This window comes from Macaca nemestrina, chromosome 18 (genome assembly GCF_043159975.1).
Source record: "Macaca nemestrina isolate mMacNem1 chromosome 18, mMacNem.hap1, whole genome shotgun sequence".
NCBI lineage: Eukaryota > Metazoa > Chordata > Mammalia > Primates > Cercopithecidae > Macaca > Macaca nemestrina.
The window spans coordinates 26,203,795-26,231,567 of NC_092142.1; the positions used below are offsets into that span (position 1 = coordinate 26,203,795).

At 42.7% G+C, this 27,773-nt stretch overlaps 1 protein-coding gene across 5 annotated transcripts in view; it reads left to right on the top strand.

Moving 5' to 3' along the window:
- Positions 1-200: 200 nt before the first annotated feature.
- Positions 201-27,773, top strand: part of LOC105463221 (interleukin 21 receptor) — a 48,941-nt gene continuing 21,368 nt past the window's right edge. For 2 of the 5 annotated variants that reach the window (XM_011710188.2, XM_071084293.1), the window contains exons 1-2: positions 201-647; positions 23,695-23,731. In XM_011710188.2, the coding sequence (XP_011708490.2) occupies positions 23,702-23,731 (30 nt within the window). In that variant the 5' untranslated portion in view covers positions 201-647; positions 23,695-23,701. Of the gene's footprint in view, positions 648-23,694; positions 23,732-24,060; positions 25,862-25,936; positions 26,035-27,773 lie in introns of those variants that run through there. The other 3 variants (XM_071084292.1, XM_011710193.2, XM_011710194.2) reach the window with 3 other exon arrangements.

Sequence of the window (27,773 nt, forward strand, 5' to 3'; positions counted from 1 at the left end):
TGATGTCACAGGTTCCCAAGAGGGATGTGTCACCCCGATGGCCCCAAATGTCTTCCTTGCAGGTGACCTTTGGTGACAGTGGGTGCCTGCAGTGGGGCTGGGCCCCCTCCCACCTCTGTCTCACTCCCTCCCAGGAGGAGCCCAGCTGCGGGTGGGCGGGGCTGGCGGGGAGCGGCTCACCACATCCTCCTCTTCCTCCCCACTCTGCACATGTGGCTGGGTGGCAGCCAGTGGCCTCGGACAGACCCACTGGCGTCTCTCTGCTGAATGACCATAACCTCGGCATCTGGTCCTCTGCCTGCCTCTCCCTGAGTGTGGCTGACAGCCACGCAGCTGTGTCTGCCTGTCTGCGGCCCGTGCATCCCTGCTGCAGCCGCCTGGTACCTGCCTTGCCGTCTCCTTCCTCTGTCTGCTGCTCTGTGGGACACCTGTCTGGAGGCCCAGCTGCCCGTCATTGGAGTGACAGGTCTTCTGACAGCCTGATTGGTGACTCGGGCTGGGTGTGGATTCTCACCCCAGGCCTCTGCCTACTTTCTCAGACCCTCATCTGTCACCCCCACGCTGAACCCAGCTGCCACCCCCAGAAGCCCATCAGATTGCCCCCCACAACACGGAATGGATTTCTGAGAAAGAAGCCGAAACAGAAGGTAACTCCAGCCCTGGTTCTCCGCTGGGACCAGGGTGCCTTCTCTGCCCAGGAGGGACTGTTCCCTGCCTGCTGCATCTAGTGTCATGGTGGGAGGCCTCGGAGAACTGTGCCCAAGTCACAATTGGGGACACTGAGGCAAAGAAGGTTCATGCAGTGAGACTGGGCAGAATTGAGGCTGGGGTCTCTTGTTCAGCACAGCTTAGGGGCCCGGCAGCAGGGATGTGGCTGAGATGACCCTCTGTCTTGAAAACTAGCCTCCAAAAGGTAGCGGGTTGGGGAGGGAAAGCCAGTTTCAAGCCAAACATAATGTGTCAGTCACCTGATTCTGGGCGGCTGGGCCGGGTGGCGATGGGCATGGGTGCAGAGCCTGATGGGACCCATTCTGTGTCAATTTCTGTCTTACCACCTTGATTCCACCCAGTCATTCAAAACAAGGGCTGGTGTGCCCATTTCACAGATGAGGAAATGAGGCCGCAAGAGGTAGAATGATTTTCCCTCGGTGACTCAACCGGGACGTAGCGGGTCGGGCAGTCAAGCCAGGTGATCCCATGAGCTGTCGCTGCATCTTTCTCATGAGGCACGGGGAACGGGTCAGATGGTAAGAGGCCAACCCAGTTCCCTGTGCATGTGGAGGAGAGGGGAGTTGAAGGATGGGAAAGGAGGAAACATTCCTGGTGGAGGAGCCCTGGGGAGCGGGAACTTAGGACTTGCCACAGGAATGACGTCTCTGCTCAGTGAAGGCAGAAGATCAGGTGCGGGGCATTCACAGCCGGGAGGCTGCTGCGAGGAGGACATCTGTGATTCCCTTGGGGGACAGTGGGGCTTTCAGAAGCACATGGTGGAGTCGGGGAAAACCTGCCAGGTCAAAACCCGGCCACGCGCCTTCCTCACTCGGTGAACTTGGGCAAGTCTCTCTGCTTCTAGCCTCGAGAAGCCATGGTTTTCTCATCTATGAAATGGGGACCCAGGTACCTCCATCCTTGTGGAGCTGGTTGTGGGGACCTCAGGGCAGAACAAGGTGAAAGCTGTGCTCCTAGCTGGCCCTTTTCTTTTGAGGAAGGGAGTTTGTGGCATGAGAAGCTTTGAGCCCATGAAGGGCCAGACTCCAAGAGTGACAGAGGGCGAGGGACACACTCAGGCTGCTGTGGTCCTGTCTGGCCAGCCACCTGGCTCTGGTCCCCCCAGTGCCAACTCACCATGTTGTAGGCACTTAAGAGTCTCCCATAGTCCTCAACAGGTGAAGTGGGCAGCCTCATTCAGCCCATTTCACAGATGACAAGAGTGAGGCTTAGTGGGGACAATCTTGCCCCAGGTTAACTGTGACCAGATGACATGAAGCTGGGATTGGATGCCAGTCTGTAGGACAAGGCCACTACCTGCGAGGTAGAATAACATGAAAACAAGACCTGTGGTCCTGGATAGCTTCTGAGAAGCAGCATTGGATGGGGATGGCTGAGTTTTCATTCCCACGGGGATGGGTAACCCCCGAGGAGAGACCCTGCTCACCTGCTCCCCACAGTGGGCTCAGCGATGTCCCTGTCCTGCCCGCTGCACTGTCAGGAGGGTGTCCGGATCCTCACTCAGTCCCACAGTGGAGGTAGCTAAGAGCCTTGTGATAGGAGGTGGCAGAATCCGGGACCAGGAGAGGCAGGGAGAGCAAGGCAAAGACAGTTCTGAGCTCAGACTGCAGGCTCCCACTGCCCAGCGATCCTGGCTTCAGGCCAGGAGAAGGAACTGGGAGGTGGGAGTTAGAGCCAGTAAGGGGTTTGTGGGCAGTAGAGTAAGGGGTGGATACTGGAGGAGGAGGCCCATTCAAGAGAAAGCCAGCCACCAGAAGCTCTGGGAGGAACCCACCTCTTTGTAGCATCAGGACCACCGGGGTGCCTGATAAATAAATGAATGAAAGGAACGGGGTATCCATTCCTTCCACAACCAGAAAGGGAAGCTAGCGCCTTTAGCATCCTCACAGGCAGGCACAGGGGCCTTCTCCGCACAATTAGGAAGGGGTGCCCGCAGTTAGATTGCGGCACTGGACCTGGCTTCCCAGCACACCACCCCTTGTGACTTTGAGCTGCCCAGACCTGGTTCAAGTCCCAGCTCCACCACTTAGTACCTGTGTGACCTTGAGGAAGCCACTTAACCTCTCTGCAGCTCAGTTGCTGTATCTGTAAAAGTGGGAATAGGAATAAGAATGCCTGTCTTAGGTCTGTGGTGAGGATTTACTCGACCTATTATTTACTGAACATCTACCATGGCCCAGGCGCCTCCCTAGGTCCTGAAGCTCTGGGGTACACAGAGAGAGCCAGTGTGATGAGGAAGGCAAAAGACCTGGGCACAGATGGCTCATGAGAAGCGGCCGCTCTTATGTTTTACTTTTTAAAATTTTTTATTGTTTTGGTACAGAGTCTTGCTCTGTCGCCCAGGCTAGAGTGCAGTGGCGTGATCTCCACTTACTGCAACCTCCACCCCCCAGGTTCAAGTGATTCTCCTGCCTCATCCTCCCGAGTAGCTGGGACTACAGGCACCTGCCACCACACCTGGCTAATTTTTGTGTTTTTAGTAGAGACAGGATTTCACCATGTTGGCCAGGCTGGTCTTGAACTCCTGGGCTCAAGTGATCTGCCTGCCTCAGCCTCCCAAAGCGCTGCGATTACAGGTATGAGCCACCGTGACTGGCCTATGTTTTACTTTAAATTTTTAAGAGCTCTTTGCTTTTAGCTATGAAAATACAGATAAAAAATAAAATAGTAAATATTATTGGTCATATTGGCATTGATGAGACCTCAATAAATGAGAGCTCTTACGATGATTCTGCTTCCCCCTTTTACAGATGGGGAAACTGAGGCTCAGAGTGGGGTGGGGGTTTTTCTAGGGTCACTCGGGAACCTTCTAGAAGGGAGCAGTGAAGAGAGGGGAACAGATACTTCCTCCAGGAAAAGGGTCTTCTCGCCCTTGCAGCCCCTCCCTCACATGCCCTCCTTCCGTGCCCTCCAGAGCCCCCCGAACACGGGGGGGGGGAGGGGGCAATGGGAGGAACTCAGTCCCACCCCGGGCTCACAGGTGCCACCGCCCCCACTCCCTGCCCTGGCCCCAGGCCACAGGGACTTTTCATGACAGCTCAAATAAGACCTCTGAGTAAACTTGGAACTTGTGAAACGACCTGAGAATATTCCCCGAGCTGGGGGGCAGGGGCCCCATGGAGGGCCCCGACTGCCCAGGACATCTACGTCAGGAACCCAGCCTGCTGTTCTCTGAAGCCCACAAGAAGGATCTGACCACCCCAACCCCTGCCCCGAATTGTCCCCAGGTAGGTGGGGCAGGTGCACCAGGCCGGCTCCCAGCCCAGACCCCTGCCATCCCCTACTGTGTGAACAGGACAAGACCCTGGGCCTCTCTGGGTCTCCTTTCCCTGTCTGCCAAGTGGGCTTGACTAGGACGAGGGCTTGCCAACTTTCCGCAGAATGAATCAGTAACACCAGTCCACTTTGGCCAGGGTCAGGGCAGGCTGATGGGGGCTGCTGAAAACTGAGGGGAGAGAGAGGGTGGGTGGCCAGCGCCACCCCACCTCGTGGCATAGTTCAAAGCCTCCTTTCACTGCTCTACAAGCAGCCCCTCCTGGGCTGGAGGAAATGAAGCTGGAGTGAGACCTGGCTGCAGAGGCTGAGAGGTTGCAAGGTTTGGGCAAGGCTGCAGAGGATGGCAGGGCTTGCAGGGAGATAGAGGTTGCACAGGCAGCGGGGGTGGGAAGCGGGAGGTGCCGGTGCTGGGACTGGAACCTCATGCTCCACAGCTAGGAGAGGTTGCACAGGCTGGAAGAAGTGCCAGGAGGGAAAGATTGCTGGAGCTAATACAGATTTGTTGCCTGGCTAGGAGAGAGAGAGAAGCTGAGAGGTCGCACAGCCTCAGAGGTTGCACGAGCTGGGGAGGGGAAGGCCCTTCCTCTCACCTTCATCTTCTACTGATTAAGCTGTAAGCCTAAGGTCCCCAACATGCCTGTCTTCAGATACCCATAACCCACCCCTTGCCACTGGGGAAGAAAAAAAAAAGATGAAAAGCAACTAACACTAACCACACACCTAACACTAACCACACTAACCTGCCTCACACTCCTCATCCAGGCTAAGCCTGCTGCACCCATTCCACAGATGAGGAGAGCTGAGGCTCAGAGAAAGGTAGAGCTAGAGCCAAGTTCCCACTGTGAGTGAGTGACAGAGTCTCCTTTCTGACCCAGGGCCACTGGGCTAGTTCTTCCCCAGCCTGAGAACTCACTGAGATGAGAACTCACTGTGTGACCCTGAGCAGCCCACTGTCCTTCTCTGAAAGTTCCTTGTTACTAATCTGATTACCTTAGTCATGATTATTCACACTCTGGGAGCAAAGGGTTTTGCCTGAGGTGGGTTTGGGGGGAGTTTCTGGGGACAGTGAGGAAGCTAATGAGGAAACTAGGACCTCTTAGGGGCTACCTCAATTTTTAGCCCCATTCGTTCACTCATTCATTCATTCACTTAACATTTTTCTTCAGCTACTTATTGGGCACCAACAGGTCCCTTTCTCTGCACTAGAGATACTGTGCTGAACAAAACAGGTCAATTACTCAACCTCTGGGAGCTCATGCTTCAGTACAGAAACACGTTATAAACACACAACAGAGACATTTACAAAACTCTTCCTCACATCACACCTGCTATGAAGGAGACAAACTAGGGGATGTGGGGTATAGAATCTGTGGCGTAGACCCAGTTCAGATAGGGTGGATGGCTTCTTCGAAGAGGCAACACTGAGCTTGAATCCTGAAGATGAGAAAGGAAAGAAGCTGCGGGAAAAGCATTCTAGGCAGAGGGAATGGCATGGGCAAAGGCCCTGATGTAGGGGAAAAAGGTTGAAGCATTAAAGCTTTTATCCTCGGCCAGGTGCGGTGGCTCATGCCTGTAATCCCAGCATTTTAGGCAGGCCGAGGAGGGTGAATCACCTGAGGTCAGGAGTTTGAGACCAGCCTGACCAGCATGGTGAAACTCTGTCTCTACTAAAAATACAAAGTTAGCCAGACTTGGTAGCCCACGCCTGTAATCCCAGCTACTTGGAAGGCTGAGGCAAGAGACTCACTTGAACCTGGGAGGCGAAGGTTGCAGTGAGCCAAGATCTTGCCACTGCACTCCAGCCCGGGCAAAAGAGTGAGACTCCATCTGAAAAACAAAACAAAGTGAAAAACAACAACAAAACTTATCTCACCAAATACATAAGGCTCTCAATCCCCTAGGCTCCAGAAAAAGGGGTCAAAAAGGGTAAGATTTAACTTTGGAGTGTACAGTCTACATAGGTCTTAACATTGAGGATAATGTTTGTTCACAATTCATTCCCATTTCGTCACTCGTGTAGCAAATGTTTTGAGTACCCACTGTAGGTACTGGTTAGTCACTGAGGATTCAGCAGTAACAAAGAAACACACTGTCCCTGCCTAGAAGGTGCCCAGAATATAGATGAAAACACCATGAGCTATGTAGTACGTGGAGGGTGGACCCCAGAGGAAGGAGTGACTCATGCTCTTTGGAGAGGTCAAAGATTGACGGAGGAACTGCCATTTGAATGGGATTTTGAAGACTGAGTAGGAGGTTAACAGTCAGCCAAAAAGGGCGGACAGTTTCCGTGCCTAAAACAGCACATGCACAGGTGTGCAAGCCAGGTGAATGGGGCATGTTGGCGAGGCTGTCAGTGGTCTGATGAGCCTGAAGTCCGGTATGAATCCTGGGGGCTAGATCCTGAAATGCCTTGAATACCAGACAAGGAATTTGGGGTTTTTCTCTTGTGGATAACAGAGAGCCATGGAATGACATGGTTGGAGTGAGAATGGAGTTGGAGGAACCGCAGCTCTACAGCTATAGCAGGAAAGTCAGAGAGGAGGACCAGCAGGAGAGCAGGTGGGCAGAAGTCCTTGAAGACCTTGGATAACTTTAGGAGTTCTTTCTTCTGTGTTCCCTCTCGGGAAGTCCCTCCGCCTTAACACTTCCTCTTCTGGTGACCTGTTGGCTCCTGTTCCCGGCACTTCTGGGGAGTCCCTCTTCACCCACCTCATTTATTTGTGATCCCTATGGGAAATAGGGCCATTTTACTTTTACCACACTCCCCACCTTTCACTTTCAGCCCCATGTCCGCACCTGAGTCACATTAGAGAGAATGGCCAACTTGAGGAACTAGATGGATCCCATTCCTCAATCATGTGACAGAAAAAAGATACAGGGAAACCAAGAACTTGGGTTCTTTCCAGTGTGGGGAGGTTGTAAATAATGCTACCAGGAACATGCTGGTACATGTCTGCTTGGCACATACGTTTGCATTTCTCTTTGGTCCCCACCTGAGTCACATTAGAGAGAATGGCTGACTTGAGGAACTAGACGGATCCCATTCCTCAATCATGTGACAGAAAAAAGATACAGGGAAACCAAGAACTTGGGTTCATTCCAGTGTGGGGAGACTGTAAACGATGCTGCTGTGAACATGCTGGTACATGTCTGCTTGGCACATATGCTTACATTTCTCTTTGGTTATATAACTTGGAAATGGAAACATTGAGTCTCTGCTCAGCAGAAGTTTTCCAAAGTGGTTGTGTCAATTCACACTCTTACCAGAATATTGAGTAGAGACTGAGAGTTTAGTTACTCTATATCCTTTCCAGCACTTGGAATTGTTTATGTTTATTTCTCTCTCTCTCCATATATATATATAAATAAATTATATATATTTATTATGTATAATTTATATTTTATAAATATATAATATTTATAAATATATTTATATTTATATTTTATTATACATTTACACATAGAGATATATATATATAATTCTTTCCCTCTTCCCCTTTCAGTTTCTTTTCCATTCTCTTAATGGAAACTTTTGATCAATAAAAATTCTTAATTTTAATGAAGTTTATTTATAAGTCTTTCTTTATGACTAGAATTTTCTGTGTGCTGTTTAAGAAGTGTTGCCTACAATAAGGTGATAAAAATATTATCCTATGTTTTCTTCTAGACGATTTATTGTTTTACGTTTCACATTTAGGTCTACAGTCTATCTGTAGTTTATTTTTCTGTATGGTGCGAGGTAGGGGTCAAGGCTTCCTTTTTCCATATGTATATTCAATTAATGTACCATCATTTAAGAAAACATCATGTTTTCTCTCCACTGCCTTGCACTGGTGACTTACTGAAAATCAAGTGGTTGAATACATGAGTTTATTTCTACTGTTTCTATTGTTTTCCATTGGTTAGTTTGCTTTTCCTTGCAACAATGCCATACTTTTTAAATTACTTTATAAATCTTGACATTCTTCTTCAAAATTGTCTAAACTATTTTCAGTCCTTTGCATTTCTATATAAATTTTAGAACTATCTTGTCAATTTCCACCAAAGAAAATCTTGCTGGGGATTTTTTTCTTGAAACTTTGGATTTTCTGAAACTTTAGTTCAATTTAGAGGGGACTAGCATCCTTAAAATATTAAATTTTCCAATCCATGAACATAATATGTACCACCACTTATTTATATTTTCTCTAATTTTTCTTAGTAATGTCTTGTAGGTTTCTGTGTAGAAGTCTTGTACCTCAACCAGGTGCAGTGGCTGACACCTGTAATCCTAGCATTTTGGGAGGCCAAGGTGGGAGGATCACTTGAGGTCAGGAGTTTGAGGCCAGCCTGGCCAACGTGGTGAAACCGTTTCTACTAAAAATACAAAAATTAGCTGAGCATGGTGATGCATGCTTGTAATCCCAGCTACTTGGGAGGCTGAGGCAGGAGAATTGCTTGAACCTAGGAGGCAGAGGTTGCAGTGAGCAGAGGCTGTGCCACTGCACTCCAGCCTGAGTGACAGAGCAAGACTCCATCTCAAAAAAAAAAAAAAAAAAGTCTCATACATCTTTCATTGGATTTCTTCTTGGATATTTGATTTTTTGATGCTGACATAAATGGCATAATTTTAAAATTTCTTGATTATTTGTAGTGTACAGAAATATAATGAGTTTTATACTTTACAACTTTATTAACACTTTTTAAAGCTAAAGTTCCAGATGTAAAAAGAAATAGCTATCAAAAGCAGCTCACTTCAACTGACCACCAGTTGAGGGCTTCCTGCCTTTCTTTGCTTTTGTAATGTTTATGGATCTTTTCCTCTGCTAATCTAACAAGAGAGGGTATTGTAGTGCAAAGTATAGTGTCCCCAGTTTGGATTTTATTAACCGGTAGATCTTTTTTACCCTTAACAATTTTTAGATCTACAGTACAATATTGTAAACTGTATGCACATTGGTTTACAAGAGATCTCTAGAACTTTTTCATATTGCATGGGTGAAACTCTATACCCACTGAACAACAACTCTTCATTTCTCCCTCACCAAGTCCCTGGCAATCACCATTCCACTTTCTGTTTCTATGAGATTGATTACTTTACATACATTATATAAGTGATACAATGCAGTATTTGTTTTTTTGCAATTGGTTTATTTCACTTCTCAGAATGTCCTCAAGAAGCATCCATGTTGTAACATATGACAGGATTTCCTCCTTTTAAAGGCTGAATAATATTCCATTATGTATGTACTACATTTTGTTTATCCATTCACCTATCAATAAATTTCGGTTACTTGCTCATCTTAACTATTGTAAATAATGCTGCAGAAACAGGTGCACAAATATCTCTTTGAGATGCTGTTTTAATTTCTTTTGGATATATGTCTGGTATTTCTATATTTTTAATTTTTAAAAAATTTAAGAGGTTTTGCATCATTTTCCAATCTCACTAAAAGTGCACAAGGGTTTCAGTTCTCTACATCTTCACCACCACTTGCTCTTTTCTTTTTCTTTTTTTTCCTAACAAGTGCAAGGTGATATCTCATTGTAGTTTTAATTTGTATTTCCCTGATGATTACCGATGTTGAGCATCTTTTCATATGCTTAATGACCATTTGCTGATCTTCTTTGGGGAAATGTCTATTCATGTCCTTTGTCCATTTTTTTTTTTTGAGACAGAGTCTTGCTCTGGACTCCAGGCTGGAGTGCAGTGGCGTGATCTTGGCTCACTGCAACCGCCACCTCCCAGGTTCAAGCAATTCTCCTGCCTCAGCCTCCTGAATAACTGGAATTACAGGTGCCTGCCACCATGCCTGGCTAAATTTGCATATGTTAATAGAGATGGGGTTTCGCCATGTTGGCCAGGCTGGTCTTGAACTCCTGACCTCAGGTGATTCGCCCACCTCGGCCTCCCAAAATGCTGGGATTACAGGTGTGAGCCACCACACCTGGCCATTTTTAAATTGAGTTTGTTTGTTTTTGTGTTGTTATTGAGTTGTAGGAGTTCTTTTTCTATTCTAGATATCAACTCCATATCTCTTGTATGGTTTGCAAATATTTTCTCCCATTCCATAGGCTGCCTTTTGATTCCATTGATTATTTCCTCTGCTGAACAGAAGTTTTAAAGTTTGATGTAGTCTCATATGTCTATTTTTACTTTTGTTGCCTGCGCTTTTGTTACCACATACAAGAAATCATTGCCCATTCCAATTTCACGAAGATTTTCCCATATGTTTTCTTCTAGGAGTTTTATAGTTTCAGATCTTATGTTTAGGTCTTTAATCCATTTTGAGTTAATGTTTGCATATGGAGTAAAATAAGGATCCAACATCATTCTTTTGCATATGGATATTTTGTTCTTTCAGCACTATTTCCTTGAACGAACTTCCTTTTCTCTCTTGTATAGACTTAGTGCCTTTGAAGATCATTTGACTATGTACGCAAGGGTTTATTTCTGGGCTCTCTATTCTGTTCCATTCGTCTGTATATCTGTCTTTATACCAGTACCATACTATATTGATTACTGTAGCTTTTTAATACATTTTGAAATCAGGAAATGTAAGGCCTCCAGCTTCCTCCTTCTTCTCCTTCTCCTTCTCCTCCTTCTTCTCCTTCTCCTCTGTCTTCTTCTTCTTTTGAGTGTTCTTCTTTCTCAAGATTATGTTGGCTATTTAGGGTCCCTTGAAGTTCCTTATGAATTTTAGGGTGAATTCTTTTGTTATTTCTGCAAAAACTGTCATTGAGATTTAGATAGGGTTTATATTAAAGTCAGTTTTCTTTGAGTAGTATTGTCATCTTAACAGTATTAAGTCTTCCAATCCATGATCATGGGATGTCTTTTCACTTATCTGTGTTCTTTAATTTCCTTCAACAATGTTTTATACAAGTCTTTCTCCTCCTTGGCTAAGTTTATTCCTGAGTACTTTTCTCTTTTTGATGCAATTGTAAATGAAATTTTTTGCTTAATTTTCTTTTAGGATTGTCCATTGTTAATGTAAAAAATGCAACTGAGTTTTGAGTGTTGATTTTGTATCCTGCAACTTTGCTTAATTTATGTATCAGTTCTAACCATTTTTTTTAATTTTTAGGGTTTCCTACATATAAAATCATGTCATCTGTGAACAGAGATAATTGCATTTCTTCCTTTCCAATTTAGATACCTTTTCTTTTCTTGCCTAATTGCTCTGGCTAGAACTTCCAGTTGAATAGAAATGGCAAGTGTGGGCATCCATGCCTTGTTCCTGATCTTAGAGGAAAAGTTCTCAGTTTTTTACTGTTGAGTATATTCACTGTGGGCTTTTTATATATAACCTTTGTTACGTTGAGGTAATTTATTTCTATTTCTAGATCCTTGAATGTTTTCTTTATCATGAAAGAGTATTGAATTTTTTCAAATGCTTTTTCTACATCAAGTGAGATGACCATGTGATTTTTGTCCTTTGTTCTGTTAATTTCATGTATTACATTTATCTGATTTTTGTAACTATCCTTGAATTCTGCAGCTAAATCCTACTTGGTCATGGTGTACAGCCTTTTAATATGTTGTTAAATTTGGTTTGCTAGCATTTTGTTGAGGATTTTTGCATCAGTATTCATCAAGAATATTGGTCTATAGTTTTGTTTTCTTGCATCTTTGTCTGGTTTTGGTACTGGGGCCTCATAAAATGAGTTTGGAAGTGTTCTCTTCTGTTCAATGTTTTGGAAGTGTTAGGGATGGATTGGTGTTGATTCTTTAAATATTTGGTAGCATTCTCTAGTGAAGTCATTTGGTCTTGGGCTTTTTTTTTTTTCTAGGAGTTTTTTGATTACTGATTCAATCTCCTTTCTAGTTTAGGTCTGTTTAGATTTTCTATTTTGTCATGATTCAGTCTGGGTAGGTTGTATATGTCTAGGAACTTATTAATTTATTTCAAGTATCCAACTTGTTGGCATATAATTGTTCATAACAGTCTCTTAGAATCCTTTTATCTCTGTGACATAGTTGCAATGTCTCTTTCATTTCTGATTTTAGTTAATTTGAGCCTTCTCTCTTTTTTTCTTAGTTTAACTAAGGGTTTGTCAATTTTGCTGATTGTTAGAAATACAATAGATTTTTATATTGATCTCGTCTTCAGCATCTTTGTTTAAAATTATTATTCTAATAGTTTATTTGTTGAGTATCATGGACTTTTCTGGTTCCTCAATTCTTATATAATTTAAACACATAGTTTTCTAATCTTTATAAATTAAATTTTTCTTATTGTTGCCTTATTATGTTAATTAGCGCCTCTAGTATAAGATGTTTTTGTTTTTGCCCTGACCTCAGTGAGGAAGTGTTCAATATTTCACAACAAAGGATACTGTTAGCTATGTATGGTGTGCGTGAGCGTGTGTGTGTGTGTGTGTGTGTGTGTGTGTGTAATCTTAATTAGATTAAAGAAGACTGCTCTATTTCTGCTTTCCTGACAGGTTTTAAAAATCATGAATGGGTGTCGCAATTTATTAAATGTGCTTTCTGAACTTATTAAATGATAATATGAATTTTCTTCTTTATTCTGTTAACGTGGTGAAATTGATTACAGTTTCTAAATGTCATACTAACCTTACATCCCTGAAACAAACCAATATGATAATAATATGTTATCTATTTTTGTCCATATTATTAGATTAGACTTGTTAATATTTTGTTTCAGATATTTTGTATATTATTTATGAGAAAGATTGACCTGTAATTCTACTTTCCTTTAATGTCAAATTTTGGTATTAAGATTGCCTTTTATTTCAGACATCAATCAAAGCGCTGATGTGTTTGGGATTATGTCTACCATCTTGCTATTTGTTTTCTTTTTTTTTTTTGAGACGGAGTCTCGCTCTGCCACCCAGGCTGGAGTGCAGTGGCCAGATCTCGGCTCACTGCAAGCTCCACATCCCGGGTTCACGCCATTCTCCTGCCTCAGCCTCCCAAGTATCTGGGACTACAGGCGCCCGCCACCTCGCCCGGCTAGTTTTTTGTATTTTTTAGTAGAGACGGGGTTTCACCGTGTCAGCCAGGATGGTCTCGATCTCCTGACCTCATGATCCGCCCGTCTCGGCCTCCCAAAGTGCTGGGATTACAGGCTTGAGCCACCGCGCCCGGCCTTGTTTTCTTTTTTGACCTATCTGTTCTTCCTTCTTCTATTGAAGTTTTAAAAATTATTATTCCATTTTTCCTATTAGTTTGTCATTGTACTTTCTTTTATAATTCTTTATGTGCTTATATTAGAGATTACAATATGCATACTTATTATTAGGATCTACCTAATATGAATTCTTCCAAAAGTTCATGGAAAATTCAAATTATGAAAATACTATGCATGAAGTTCAAACTTTTTTCTGCACCAAAATAAACTTGTACTAACTTGCTATAACATGTCTGAACAGGATCTAGTTTGAGGCACTAAGAAGGATAAGGCGTCTGTTTGAAAAAAAACCCCTATCATTGCAACATGAATTCTTCTAAAATTGAAGTAGGAACAAACATCAAATTTATGGTGCAACTAGGGTGGATGAATGGCGAAATCAATGATGAAGATAATGCCCTCCGTGGGCGATCATCCACATCAATTTGTTAGGAAAAAATTCATCTTGTTCATGCCCTAATTGAAAAGGACCAATGATTAACAGCCCAAATAATAGCCAACACCATAGATATCTCAGTTAGTTCAGGTTACACAATTCTAACCGAAAAATTAAAGTTGAGCAAACTTCCCACTCACTGGGTGCCAAGCCACTGTGCCCAGATCAGCTGCAGACAACAGCAGAAACTTCCATGCAAATTTTAAACAAATGGGATCAAGATTCAGAAGCATTTCCTCAAATAATTGAAACAGGAGGTTAAACATAGCTTTACCGGTTCATCCTGAAGACAAAGCAATGGCTCCAAAGAGGTAGATGAGGTCAGTCAAGGCAAAAGCAGACCGGTCAAGAAGAGCAAAGGTCACAGCAACAGGTTTTTGGGATGCTCAAGGCATTTTGTTTGTTGACTTTCTGAACAGCCAAAGAATGATAACATCTGCTTATCATGAAAGTGTTCTGGGGAAATTAGCCAAAGCTTTAGCAGAAAAATGCTCAGGAAAGCTTCACCAGAGATTCCTCCACCATAGCAATGCTCCTGCTCATTCTTGCCATCAAATAAGGGCAATTTTACAGTTTCCATGAGAAATCAGGCATCCACCGTAAAGTCCTGTTTGGCTCCTTCTGACTTCCTTTTGTCTCCTAATCTTAAGCAATCTTTAACGATCACCCATTTTTCTTTAGTTAATAACGTAAAGAAGACTGCATTGATACTGTTACATTCCCAGGATCCCCCAGTTCTTTGGAGATGGACTGCATGCCTGGGATCATCACTTACAAAAGTGCCTTGACCTTGACTAAATTTATGTTGAGAAATAGAGTTCATTTTTTAATAGTTATCTTTAATTCCACGTTTCCATGAGTTTTTTGAAGTCCTCTTGTACAATTTGAAGTCCTCTTGTACAAAGTCCTATTTAACTTTACTCACCTCTTCTTACCTTTGGGGTTTCATGGTCGTGTATTTTAATTCTGTGTATAAGGGTTTACATCATTAGTATGTTAAGACATTAAAAATCATATTTATTTATTTATTTAGTTTGAGACAGAGTCTCACTTTCTCACCCAGGCTGGAGTTGCAGCTCACTGCAATCTCCGCCTTCCGGGGAGGCGAAGAATCAAGTGATTCTTCTGCCTCTGCCTCCCTAGTAGCCTGCACTACATGTGTGCACCACCACACCTGGCTAATTTTTTGTATTTTTAGTAGAGACTGGGTTTTGCCATGTTGTCTAGGCTGATCTCGAACTTCTGACCTCAGGTGATCCACCCACCTCGGCTTCCCAGAGTGTTGGGATTACAGGCGTGAACCACCATGCCCGGTCTAATTCATATATTTAGAGTACTTTCTGTTGCTCTTCATTTCACCCTACAGTACCTTGCTTCCCATCTGGAATTATTTTTCTTTTACCTGAAAAACTCACTGTCGTATATCTCTTGATGCAGGTCTATCAGTGACAAAATCTCTCACTTATTTTTTGTCTGAAAAAAAATCCTTATTTTGCCTTCATTTTCAAAAATCTATATTTCAGATGTAATTCGCAAAACTGAAAATGTACTCTTAAGATGTGCAATTCAACAAAGTTGTGCAGCCATCACCACTAACTCTACATTTTCATGACTCCAAAAACAAACCTACACCCATTGCTGTTACTCTCTATCCCCCGGCCCCTCAGCCTCAGCTCCTGGCAACCACTAACCTACTTTCTGTCTCTATGGATCTGCCAATGCTGGACATTTCATACATGTGGAATCATACCATATGAGGCCTTTTGTGTCTGGTGTCTTTACTTTAGCATGAATTTTTAAAGTTCATCCATTTTGTAGCACGTATGAGTAGTTCATTCCCTTTTGCGGCTAAATAATATTCTACTGCATGGATATACTACATTTCTTATCCATTCACCAGTTAATAGAAGTTTTGCTTGTTTCCAGTTTTTTGGTATTATGAATAATGTTGCTATGAACATTTGTGTACAATGGTTTATAAATTTCTTTCTGGACATATATCCGTAATTGTTTTCTTTTTTTTCTCTTTCTTTCTTTCTTTCTTTCTTTCTTTCTTTCTTTCTTTCTTTCTTTCTTTCTTTCTTTCTTTCTTTCTTTCTTTCTTTCTCTTTCTTTCTTTCTTTCTTTCTTTCTTTCTTTCTTTCTTTCTTTCTTTCTTTCTTTCTTTCTTTCTTTCTTTCTTTCTTTCTTTTTTTTTTTTTTGAGACAGGGTCACACCCTGTCACCCAGGCTGGAGTGCAATGGTGTGAAAAACAGCTCACTGTAGCCTCAAACTCTTGAGCTCAAGTGATCCTCCCACCGTAGCCTTCTGAGTAGCTGGGTCCACAGGTGCAGACCACCATGCCCAGCAAATGTTTTAATTTTAATTTTTGTAGAGATGAGGTCTTGCCATGTTATCCAGGCTAGTCTTAAACTCCTGGCCTCAAGCAACCCTCCCACCTCGGCCTCCCAATATGCTGGGATTACAAGGCATGAGCCACTGCATCTGGTCAATTCTCTTCACTATATACCTAGGTGTGAAATTTTTTGGTCATATGGCAACACTGTACAGTCACACGTTGCTTAATGATGAGGATACATTCTGAGAAATGTGTCATTAGGTAATTTTGTCATTGTGTGAATGTCATAGAGTGTACTTACACAAACCTAGATGGCATAGCCTACTACACACCTAGGCTGTGTCTTATAGCCTGTTGCTAATAGGCTATAAACCTGCACAGCATGATACGGTACTGAATACTGTAGGCAACTGTAACACAATTGTAAGTATTTGTGTATCTAAACATAGAAAAAGTACAGTGAAAACATGATATAAAATATGAAAAAAATGGCACGCCTGTGTAGGGCTCTTACCATGAATGGAGTTTGCAGGATTAGAAGTTGCTCTGAATGTCAGTGAGTAAGTGCTGAGGGAACGTGAAGTCCCAGGACATTACTGTACACTCCTGTAAACTTTATCAACACTGGACTCTTAGGCTACTCTGAATTTATTTGAATTTTTAAAATAATAAATTAAATTTAGCTTACTGTAACATTTTTCCTTTATTTTATTTTATTTTATTTTTTGAGACAGAGTTTCACTCTATCGCCCAGGCTGGAGTGCAGTGTCGCAATCTCAGCTCACTGCAACTTCCACCTCCCAGGTTTAAGCAATTCTCCTGCCTCAGCCTCCCTAGTAGCTGGGACTACAGGCGCCTGCCACCACACCTGGCTAATTTTTTTGTATTTTTAGTAGAGATGGGGTTTCACCATGTTAGCCAGGATAGTCTTGATCTCTTGACCTCATGGTCTGCCCGCCTTGGCCTCCCAAAGTGCTGGGATTACAGGTGTGAGCCACCGTGTGCTGCCAACATTTTTCCTTTATAAACGTTTTAACTTCTTAAAACTTTTTGAATAACACGTTTGTAATAACAGTTATCTTATTGTAATAACACTTAAGTGTTTTCATGTACTCTTGTACTAACACATCTTAAGACACAAACACGTTGTACAGCTATACAAAATATTTTTTCTTTATAGTCTTATTCTAAAAGTGTTTTTATATATTATATTTTTAAATTTTTTATTTTTTATTTTTTTACTTAAAAAATTTTTTTTTGTTAACACCTAAGACACGCCGGGCGTGGTGGCTCACACCTGTAATCCCAGCACTTTGAGAGGCCAAGGAGGGCGGATCACCTGCAATCAGGAGTTTGAGACCAGCCTGGCCAACATGGTGAAACCCCGTCTCTACTAAAAATACAAAAGTAGCCAAGCATGGTGGTAGGCGCCTATAATCCCAGCTACTTGGGAGGCTGAGGCAGGAGAATCTCTTGAACCCGGGAAAACCGAGACTGTGCCATTGCACTCCAGCCTGGGCAATAAGAGCAAAACTCCATCCCAAAAAACCCCAAAAAACAAAAAACAAAACATCTAAGACACAAACACACACATTAGCCTAGGCCTACTCAGGGTCAAGCGCATCACTATGACTATCTTCCACCTCCACATTTTGTCCCACTGGAAGGTCTTCAGGGGCAAAAACACACATGGAGCCGCCATGTCCTATGATAACGGTGCCTTCTTCTGGAATCCATCCTGAAGGACCTGCCTGAGGCTGTTTTACAGTTAACATTTTTGTTTGTTTTTAAGAGTCTCGCCTTGTCACCCAGGCTGGGGTGCAGAGGTGCGATTTTGGCTCACTGCAGCCTCCGCCTCCTGGGTTCAAGCGATTCTTGTGCCTCAGTCTCACAAATAGCTGGAATTACAGGCACACACCACCATGCCTGGCTAATTTTTGTATTTTCAGTAGAGACGGGGTTTCACCATGTTAGCCAGGCTGGTTTCCAACTCCTGACCTCAAGTGATCCGCCTGCCTCAGCCTCCCAAAGTGCTGGGATTACAGGCATGAGCCACTGTGCCCATCCAACATTTTTTAAAATAAGGACAAGGAGCACACCTTAAAATAGTGATTTAAGATATAGTATAGTAAAGACATACACCAGTAACATAGTTTATTATTATTATTATTGAGCATTATGTACAATACATAAGTGTATAGGCTATCTTTTTTTTTTTTTTTTTTTTTGAGACAGAATCTCGCTCTGTTGTCCAGGCTGGAGTGCAGTGGCATAATCTCGGTTCACTGCTACCTCTGCCTCCCCATTCAAGTGATTCTCCTGCCTCAACCTCCTGAGGAGCTGGGACTACAGGCATGTGTCACCAGGTCTGGCTAATTTTTTGTTTTTGTTTTTTGAGATGGTCTCGCTCTGTCACCCCGGCTGGAGTGCAGTGGGGTGATCTCGGCTCACTGCAAGCTCAGCCTCCTGGGTTTACGCCATTCTCCTGCCTCAGCCTCCCGAGTAGCTGGGACTACAGGTGCCCGCCACCTCGCCCAGCTAGTTTTTTGTATTTTTTAGTAGAGACGGGGTTTCACCATGTTAGCCAGGATGGTCTCGATCTCCTGACCTCAAATGATCTGCCCGCCTAGATCTTCCAAAGTGCTGGGATTACAGGCGTGAGCCACCGCACCTAGCCCTGCATATGCTATACTTTTATATGACTGGTAGTGCAGTAAATTTGTGTCCACCAGCATCGTCACAAGACCATTAGTAAAGTGTTGTGTTATGACATCACTAGACAATAGGAATTATTCACCTTCATTATAGTCCTATGGGCCTGCCTATGTACATGCAGTCTGTCATTGACTGAAATGTCATTACGCAGCACGTGACTGCATTTAACGTTTTGAGAAACTGCAAAACTGTTTTCCTTAGTGGCTGCACCATTTCACATTCTCACCAGCTATGTATAAGGGTTCAAATTTCTCATTCATACTTGTGATTGATTATCATTACCCTCCTAATGCATGTGAAGGGGTATCTCATTATGTTCGTGATTTGCATCTCTCTAGAGAGTAAGGTCAGTGGCCACCTTTTCATGTGTTTCTTATTTGGCTATCTTCTTTGGAGAAATGTCTATTCAAATATTTTGCCCATTTAAAATTTTAATTCTTGTCTTTTAGATCTTGAGTTGCAAGAGTTCTTTATATATTCTAAATGCCAGACCTTTAACAAATACGTGATGTGCAAATACTTTTTTCCCAAGCTGCATGTTATAGTTTTACTTTCTTGATAGTATCCTTGAAGCACAAACATTTTAAATTTTGATACAGTTTGATAGATCTATTTTTTCTTTGTTTACTTATGCTTTTGCGTCACATTTAAGAAACTATTAAGAAACTACAAGATCATGAAGAGTTACACCTAGGTTTTATTCTAAGAGTTTAATAGTTTTACTTTTTACATCTAGGTCTTTAATCTATTTTGAGTACATTTTTGGATATGGTGTGAAGTAGAAATCTAGCTTCATTATATTGCATTGTGGATATCTATTTCTGCAGTACCTTTTGTTTTAAAGACTATTCTTTCCCCCCATTGAATTGTTTTGGCACCCACATCAAGAATCAGTTAAACATAAATGTATGCACTTATTTTTGAACTCTCAGTTCAGTCCCACTGATCTATATGTACATCTATGTGTCAGTACCACAGTGTTGATAAGTGTAGCTTTGTAGTAAGCTTTGAAATAAGGAAGTTTGACTCCTCTAACTGTGTTCTTTCTCAAAATCTTTTCGGCTATTCTACTCCCAGCTTCCCAAAGTGCTGGGATTACAGGCATGAGCCCATGTGCCTGGCCTGCCTTTCTTAACTTTAAACAAATACAAACCACATCTCCAGCTTCTAGGACTCTCAGGCAGTCCTAGTTTGTCAATTTCTGTGGGAAAAAAAAAAAAAAAAGAGCCAGCTGGGATTTTTATAGAGATTACTTTGAATCTGTAGATCAATTCGAGGCATCATCTTGATAACATTAAGTTTTCCAATCTATGAACATGGTATATCCTTCATTTATTTAGGTTTTCTATAATTTATTTCAATAACATTTGTAGATTTTATTGCACAAGTCTCACATGAATACATGAATTCATCTCATATTAACATAACTAATGAATAGTGTTAAATTTAATCATTTTATTCTGTTTTGTATTATTGTAAATGAAATCACTTTCTTAATTTCATCTTCAGATTATTTATTGCCAGTGTGTATAAAATATCATTATTTGTGTCTATTGATCTGATATTCTACAACTATGCTAAATTTGTTTATTAACTCTAATTGGTTTTTGTTTTAGGTGTAAATTCCTTTAGTTTTGTACATACAAGATCATATTATCTGCAAAGAGAAATGGTTTACTTCTTCTTTTCCAATCTGAATGGTTTTTATTTCTTTTCCTTACCTAATTGCCTTGGCTAGAACCTCTAGTAAAATGTTTTATAAAAGTCACAAGAGTGATCGTACTTGTCTTGTTCATGATCTTAGGAGCAAAGCTTTCATTTCTTTACCATTAAGTATGAATGTTAACTGTGATATTTTTATAGATCTCCTTATTATATTGACCTTGTCTTTATTTTTTAAGAGATTTTTTTCTGGATATAAAATTCTAAGTTGGCTTTTGAAATTTCAGCATTGAAAGAAGTTGTTCCATTGTCCGCTGTCTTCCATCATTTTGTTAAAAAGTCAGCTGCCAGTCTTATTGTTGCTTCCTTGAACACGGTGAAGTGTCTTTTTTCTCTGCATACTGCATACCTTTGTCTTTTAGTTTTTTAAATAGTTTTTCTATGATATGCCCAGATGTGGTTTTCTTTGTATTTATCCTTTTTGTGGTTTGTAGAGCTATTTAAATCTGTGGCTTAATGTCTTTTGTTAGTTTGGAAAAAAATTTTAACTGAGATCACTCCTATTTTGTCTACCTTGTTTTGTCTCTCTTCTGTTTCTTAATTGCAAATGCATGTATGTTAGATCTTTTCACAATGTCTTCTATGTCTCTTTTGCTCTTTTCTGTATTTTTGAACTTTTCTTCTCTGCATGCTTCAATCTTGGTATTTTCTATTGACCAATCTTCCAGTTTACTAATCTTCTCTTCTGATATTGCTACTATGTTGCCAAATCCATCTCTTCAGCTCTTATAAACTTCAGTTATTATATTTTTCAGTTCTAGGATTGCTACTTTTTAAATAGGTTCCAAATTTCTGGTAGAATTTTTGAACACATTAATCATAGTTATTTTAAATCACATCTGATAATGCCATTTTCCAATTCACCTATGTAACTGTTTCTATTATCTATTTTATCTTCATTGTTGATCACTTGATACTGTTTTCTGATTAGCCTTGTAATTTTAGCTGAATATTGGGCATTATGTATAAAAAGTATAGAGGCTTTGGATGAAGCTAACTTTTTCTAGATCCATTTAAATTTTCTTCTAGCAGAGATATAGCATATAAGCAGATCACACCTTGATGCAGTCAAGAATGAACTATTTCTAATTTTTCCATATTCCCAAGGAATAGTCTTTTCTAAATAGCTGGGTACTCACCAGGGCCCATCTTTTTTTTTTTTTTTTTTTTTTTTTTTGCTGGGCCCTGAACTCTAATTCTTTCCTCAGCTTGTAAAACTGTGAAAATTCCTTCTTAGTTTTCCCACCTATTAGCAGGTGTTTTTTGCTAAGTTTCTTGGCATGCTACTTATTTTCAATGACTTGGCACATGATTTCAGGGGAAATTGAGTGCAGAACTTCAATGCATTTTTTTTTCTGTTAAGTACTATATAACTTGTCACTCTCTTGTGCATTTTTTTTTTTTTTTTTTTTTTATGCTTAGTAGTTGCCCTCATTGGGAGGATTAGTCTGACAATGGTCACTTCATTATAGCCAGAAGTGGAAGTCCCTCATCCATATTTTATTTTACAAAACTAAGCCTCCTTTACATTTAAAATGTTATGAAATAGTTTGAACATACAAAAGGGCATAAAATATAATCAGCACCCATGGTAGCTTCACCAAGCTTTACCGAACTGTTGAGACCCTTGAACGTTCCTCTTTCTCACACCCCCTCCTTTTCCACACTATTCAAAATTTGTTGTTATTATCCCCATGAATTTTTAAATATTTTTATGACAAGTATGCTCACCTAAGAAATATATAAGATGATTTTGTATGGTTTTCAGTGTGGTGTAGATGCTGTTATTATGCTTATGCTGTCCTCGAACTTCCTTTTTTCCACTCCAAATTTTGTTGGTGAGAGTCATTCACTTTGTTGTGTGGGACTGTAAATCATTCATGTTTACACGGAGTGACAATATTGCGATTTATTTTTTCACTCTCCTGATGATGGCTATTTAGATTGTTTCCAATTTTTCACTGTTAAAATCAATGCTGCTGTAGACACGCCAGAAGAATTTCAAGAGTGAAGTTACGCAGTCTTAGGTAGGGCATGTGTTTGCTTTTATTAGGTCATGCCAAACTTTTTACCAGACCAATGGTAATAATTTACATATTCTCTGGCCATAAATGAGAGTTCCTATTATATCATATCCTGAGCAACATGTGATGTCATCAGACTTTTAGTTTTGGCTAATCTGACAAAATTAAAATGGTATTTCTTTGTATTTCATTTCTTTTTTTTTTTGAAATGGAGTCTTGCTCTGTTGTCCAGGCTAGAGCACAATGGTGTGATCTTGGCTCACTGCAACCTCCACCTTCCAGATTCAAGTGATTCTCCTGCCTCAGCCTCCAGAGTAGGTGGGATTACAGGCACCCACCACCATGCCTGGCTAATTTTTGTATTTTTAGTAGAGATGGGTTTCACCGTGTTGGCCAGGCTGGTCTCAAACTCCTGACCTCAGGTGATCCACCCACCTCAGCCTCCCAAAGTGTTGGGATTACAGGCATGAGCCATTGCGTCCACTGTGAAGTTAAGCACCTTATATTCTCCATAGCACTCACCTCAGTCTAATTTCCTGCCCCAAGCTTCTCCATTTCCCCAGAATCTCCTGAAGTTGGTCAACTTTTAGTATGAATTACAGCAACTCCAGGAAATATTTCTCAGGACTGAAACTGGTGGATAAACGCACCTACAGGACTTCAAATTCGATGATGCTTTTAATGCTCATGACAAACTGCAGCAAAGATTAATGACCTCAATTTTATAGATGAGAAAACAGAGAATCAGAGGGGCTAGGGAACTTACCCATAGACATACAGCTGGGACCTGGCACGCTCCAAGTCAGGTGCGCTTCACTGCTCCATAGGACACTGCAGAGGTTGGGTGCTGCAGTGGTGTGTTAGGCCATTCTTGCATTGCCATAAAGCAATACCTGAGATTAGGTAATTTATAAAGAAAAGAGGTTTAATTGGCTCATCATTCTGTAGCTGTACAAGCATGGTGCCAGCATCTGCTCGGCTTCTGGTAAGGAGGCTCTCAGGGAGCCTTTACTCAAGGCAGAAAGTGAACCAGGAGCCGACACATCACGTAGCGAGAGTCGATGCAAAAGAGAGAAAGGGGAAGCACCACACACTTCTAAACAACTAGATCTCAGGTGAACTCACTCATCACCAAGGGGATGGCGCTGAGCCATTCATGAGAAATCCTCCCCCATGATCCAATCACCTCCCACCAGGCCCCACCTCCAACATCGGGGATGATGTTTCAACATGAGATTTGGGTGGGACAAATATCCAAACCATATCAAGGGGCTCCTGTAGCAGGAAGCCTCCTAAGACAATTTCTGTCCTTGCAGGAAACACATGGTGACCCGATCTGCATCTGAGGACAAGGTGCTGTTGCCCTCAGGAGTCGGCCTGCGTGCAAAGACCCAGAAGGGGATGGATTCGGGGCAGAGAAGGCAGTGGAATTGGGGGAGGGGCCCACGTGGTGCTGTGGGAGCGTGAGGAGGGAGTGATGGAGAAAGTCTGTATTTTTAAGCTGATGTTTTCCAGAAATGAGCAGTTTATTTTTAACAGTGTTAAATATCCCTGGATCCCCTAGTGAAAGCGTTAGACCTTTCATCACTCACCCTGCTGACGGAGGAAGCAAGACTCTCGATCTGGTGCTATTGTGTCTTAAACACTACTCTCTCTCTCTCTTTTTTTTTTTTTTTTTTTGAGACACAGTGTCTTGCTCTGTTGCCCAGGCTGGAGTACAGTGGTGTAATCTCTGCTCACTGCGACCTCTGCCTCCTCCTGGGTTCAAGCAATTCTCCTGTCTCAGCTTCCAGAGTAGCTGGGATTATAGGCACACACCATGACGCCCGGCTAATTTTTGCATTTTTAGTAGAGATGGGATTTTACCATGTTGGCCAGGCTGGTCTCAAACTCCTGACCTCAAGTGATCCTCCCACTTCGGCCTCCCAAAGTGCTGGGATTACAGGCATAAGCCACTGTGCCTGGCCTCCCTTTCTGAACTTTAAACAAAGACAAACCACATCTCCAGCTTCTAGGACTCTCAGGCAGGCAGTAGCATCTCACTAAAATTCAATTACTGCCTTTGTTTTTCTTGTATTTAGTTTTTATGGTTTATTGTATTTAGTTTTATGGTAAGTTGATTGTTTTGTTTAAGTAACGCTTATATAATATCTCCTATATGCCAGGCACTGTTCTAAATGCTTTATAAATGTTGACTAATGTAATTCTCCCAAGGACCTATGAGGCAGGTACCGTGATCATTGTTATTCCCATATTACAGATGAGGCCCAGAAAGGTTAAGCAAACTGCCCAAGGCCACAAAAACCTGTAAGTGGCAGAGCTGGGATTTGAACTGAGACCGGCCAGCTCCATAGTCTGTGTCTTAACCAGCATGGCACATACTCCGTGTCTATTTCATGTCAGTTATCTGCCGATGGTCATGATATAATATTTTTGAGACATGTTTATTGGAGTAAAAAATAGAAGGCAAGGTAAAGATCAATAGTAAGTGGATAATTAATAGTAGCACCAGTGAAAATCTCAAATGCAATAGGCCAGTGGCAGGAGTTCTAGAACGCTCCAGTGCGGCTGCAGGGATACAGCATGTGGACCGTGAAAGCTGAGTTGAGAGGATGGGAGGGGAAAGGTGTTGGAGGGGAGGAGTCTGCTCCGGCAGAGGCAGAGATGCATGACGAAGGCTGGGCTGCCAGGGAGATGATGAGTAATTCAGGGTAGTCGGCCAGTAATGTCAGGAAACCCATGCACTGGTACAGCACTTCACAGTCCATGAAGCACTACCACATCTGCTTTCTCACAGCCTCTTCTTCACTGCCAGGTGCAGTGAGCACTATTGTCCCCATTTCAGAGATGGTCACTGAGTTCAGAGAGTAAAAGAGCCAGAGAAGAGCTACTATTTGCTCCCAAGATCTTCTGGTTTCAAAGTCTGAGCTCTTTTCTCTACTCCACTGTGTCAGGGATCTTTGGTGGCAAGTGACAGAAATAGAATTCAATGTGATTGAGCAACATAGGTGGTTTTTGGCTCATAGAAATGAGAAGTCCACAGGGTGGACATCAGATATGGCTGGATCCAGGACCTCACATGATGCCATGGGGACTCCTGATTTGTATTTCTCAGTATGGATGCCATTTTCAAGGAGGCTGTCTCTACGAGGTGACAAAGATGGCTACAAGCTCTCAGAAGATACCAAAAAAAAGTGTCAGTTTTCTAGAGTTCTAGAAAAAAAAAAATCTCAGGACTGCTTTCACTGGCCTTGCCTGGGTTGACATCCATCCCTGATGCAATCATTGTGGTCAGACAGATGGGGTGTTTTGATTGGCCAAGCCTGGGTCAGGAGCCCACTTTGTGGAGCATGGGGTGGAGTCAGCCTCAGACAAACCACTAGAGGCAGCTCAGATGGAGGAGCTCTTTGGGAAGAGACGCCGGGCAGGCAGAAGCAGCAGGTACCCGCTCCGCATCCCTAGGGCTCTGTGATGTAGGCAGAGGTAAGAAATTAAGAGGGATGAGGAGTTTTTTGTTTGTCTGTTTTTGTAAAGACAGGGTTTCACTCTTTCATTCAGGCTGGAGTGCAATAGTGCAATCATGGCTCACTGCAGCCTGGACCTCCTGCACTCAAGCGATCCTCATTCCTCAGCCTCCCGAATAGCTGAGACCACAGGTGTGTGCCACCCGGCTAACTTATTTTTACTTCTATTTTTGTTTTTGGTAGAGACAAGGTCTTGCTATGTTGGTCAAGCTGGGGATGAGGAACCTTGAATCTGGGCAAAGGAGTTTGCACTCTGTTGTGCTGTGGTCAAGATAAAGCCATCAGGGAGTGACAGGGACAGAGCTATGTCAGGATTCGCACTGTGGCTGGGGTGATGGATGTGGACACAATAGTGAGGGGGCAGACACAGACTCCCCCTCCTGTGATCAGAGGCCACATCTTCAAAGTGCGAGAACGGGACCTCTGCAGGGGTTGGAACCCCACAAGATTCATATTCCTAAAAGCAGGTTGAAACAGCATCTACCCCAACATTATTTTATTTGAGTAGCAATGTTATTGCTTAGGATGATGCTGGAGTTAAATTTTTAAGTGTGCTTATCTATGGAAAATACATTAAAATATATATTAAAATAAACAACAGTGCACACAGTATACAAATATGGCCAAAATTTTGGAAATGAGATATTTTCACAACTCTTGGCTGGATCATTCTGAGACCCCTTCCATTTCTGATGCTGTACATTCTCCATCCATTACAGCTGTTGGTTGAGTGTTTATGTGATGGGGGCCATCCCCAGGGTTTTATGCAAATCACCTCCTTGAATTCTCACAAGAAGCCTGGAAGCAGGCCTTGCTGTTTCCACTTTACAAGGCTCAGAGAGGGCAACGGACTGGCCCGGAGCCACACAGTTGGTCATCTGAACCTCCCTGGCTCCCCAGCCTGTGCCCTGACCCAGGGTTCTTTGGTGACTCTGTGAGGGACGTCAGAGGGAACTATGGATGGGGCCAGAGGAGGATCTTTGGGAACCCCGGCGCAGAGGAGGAGGATCTTCCCCTTGTGGAGTCAGGCATAGTGTCTGGAGAAAGCCATGCCTATGACTTGGGTCCTGCAGGGGACATCCCTCTTAGGTTTAGCTTTAGCTCCCTTCTTGTCTGTGGGGGCTGGTCTGGGAGGGGCTCCTGAGTCTAGATAGGTGGACCGCTGCCCTCTGGTTGGCACTTTCTCAAACAGACACAGAGCTGGTGGGTGCAACAGACAAGTCCCAGGAGGAGCCTGGCATTGCAAGCTTGGTGGGTCATTCATCTGCCCAAGACAGAAAAGGCCACTCTTCCCAGATAACCTCACTCTGTTCCCCAAAGAGCTTCCTTCTCCATCCTGGCCCAAATTAGGAGGTCAAGTTTTCTCTGTTTGGCTGGGCCTGGATTTCCTAGCATGCTCCCCAGTGGGCTAATCTGGGCTTTGTAATGGAGTAAGAAGCCTGATTATTGGGCTAACCTTAAGTATTCAGCAGGGGTTAACTTTGTGGGTTAACTTTGGATTTATTATTCAGTAAGAAGCCAATTTATTGATGGCTGGGCACAGTGACTCATGCCTGTAATTCCAGCACTTTGAGAGGCTGAGGCAGGTGTATCATCTGTGGCCAGGAGTTCGAGACCAGCCTGGTCCACATGGCAAAACTCTGTCTCTACTAAAAATGCAAAAATTAGCTGGGCGTGGCGGCGGCCACCTGTATTCCCAGCTACTTGGGAAGCTCAGGCAGGAGAATCGCTTGAACCTGGGAGGTAGAGGTTGCAGTGAGCCGAGATCGGGCCACTGCACTCCAGCCTGGGCAATAGAGTGAGACTTTGTCTAAAAAAAATAAAATAAAAAGGCCAATTTACTGAGCTATCAACATGGATGTTTACAGGAA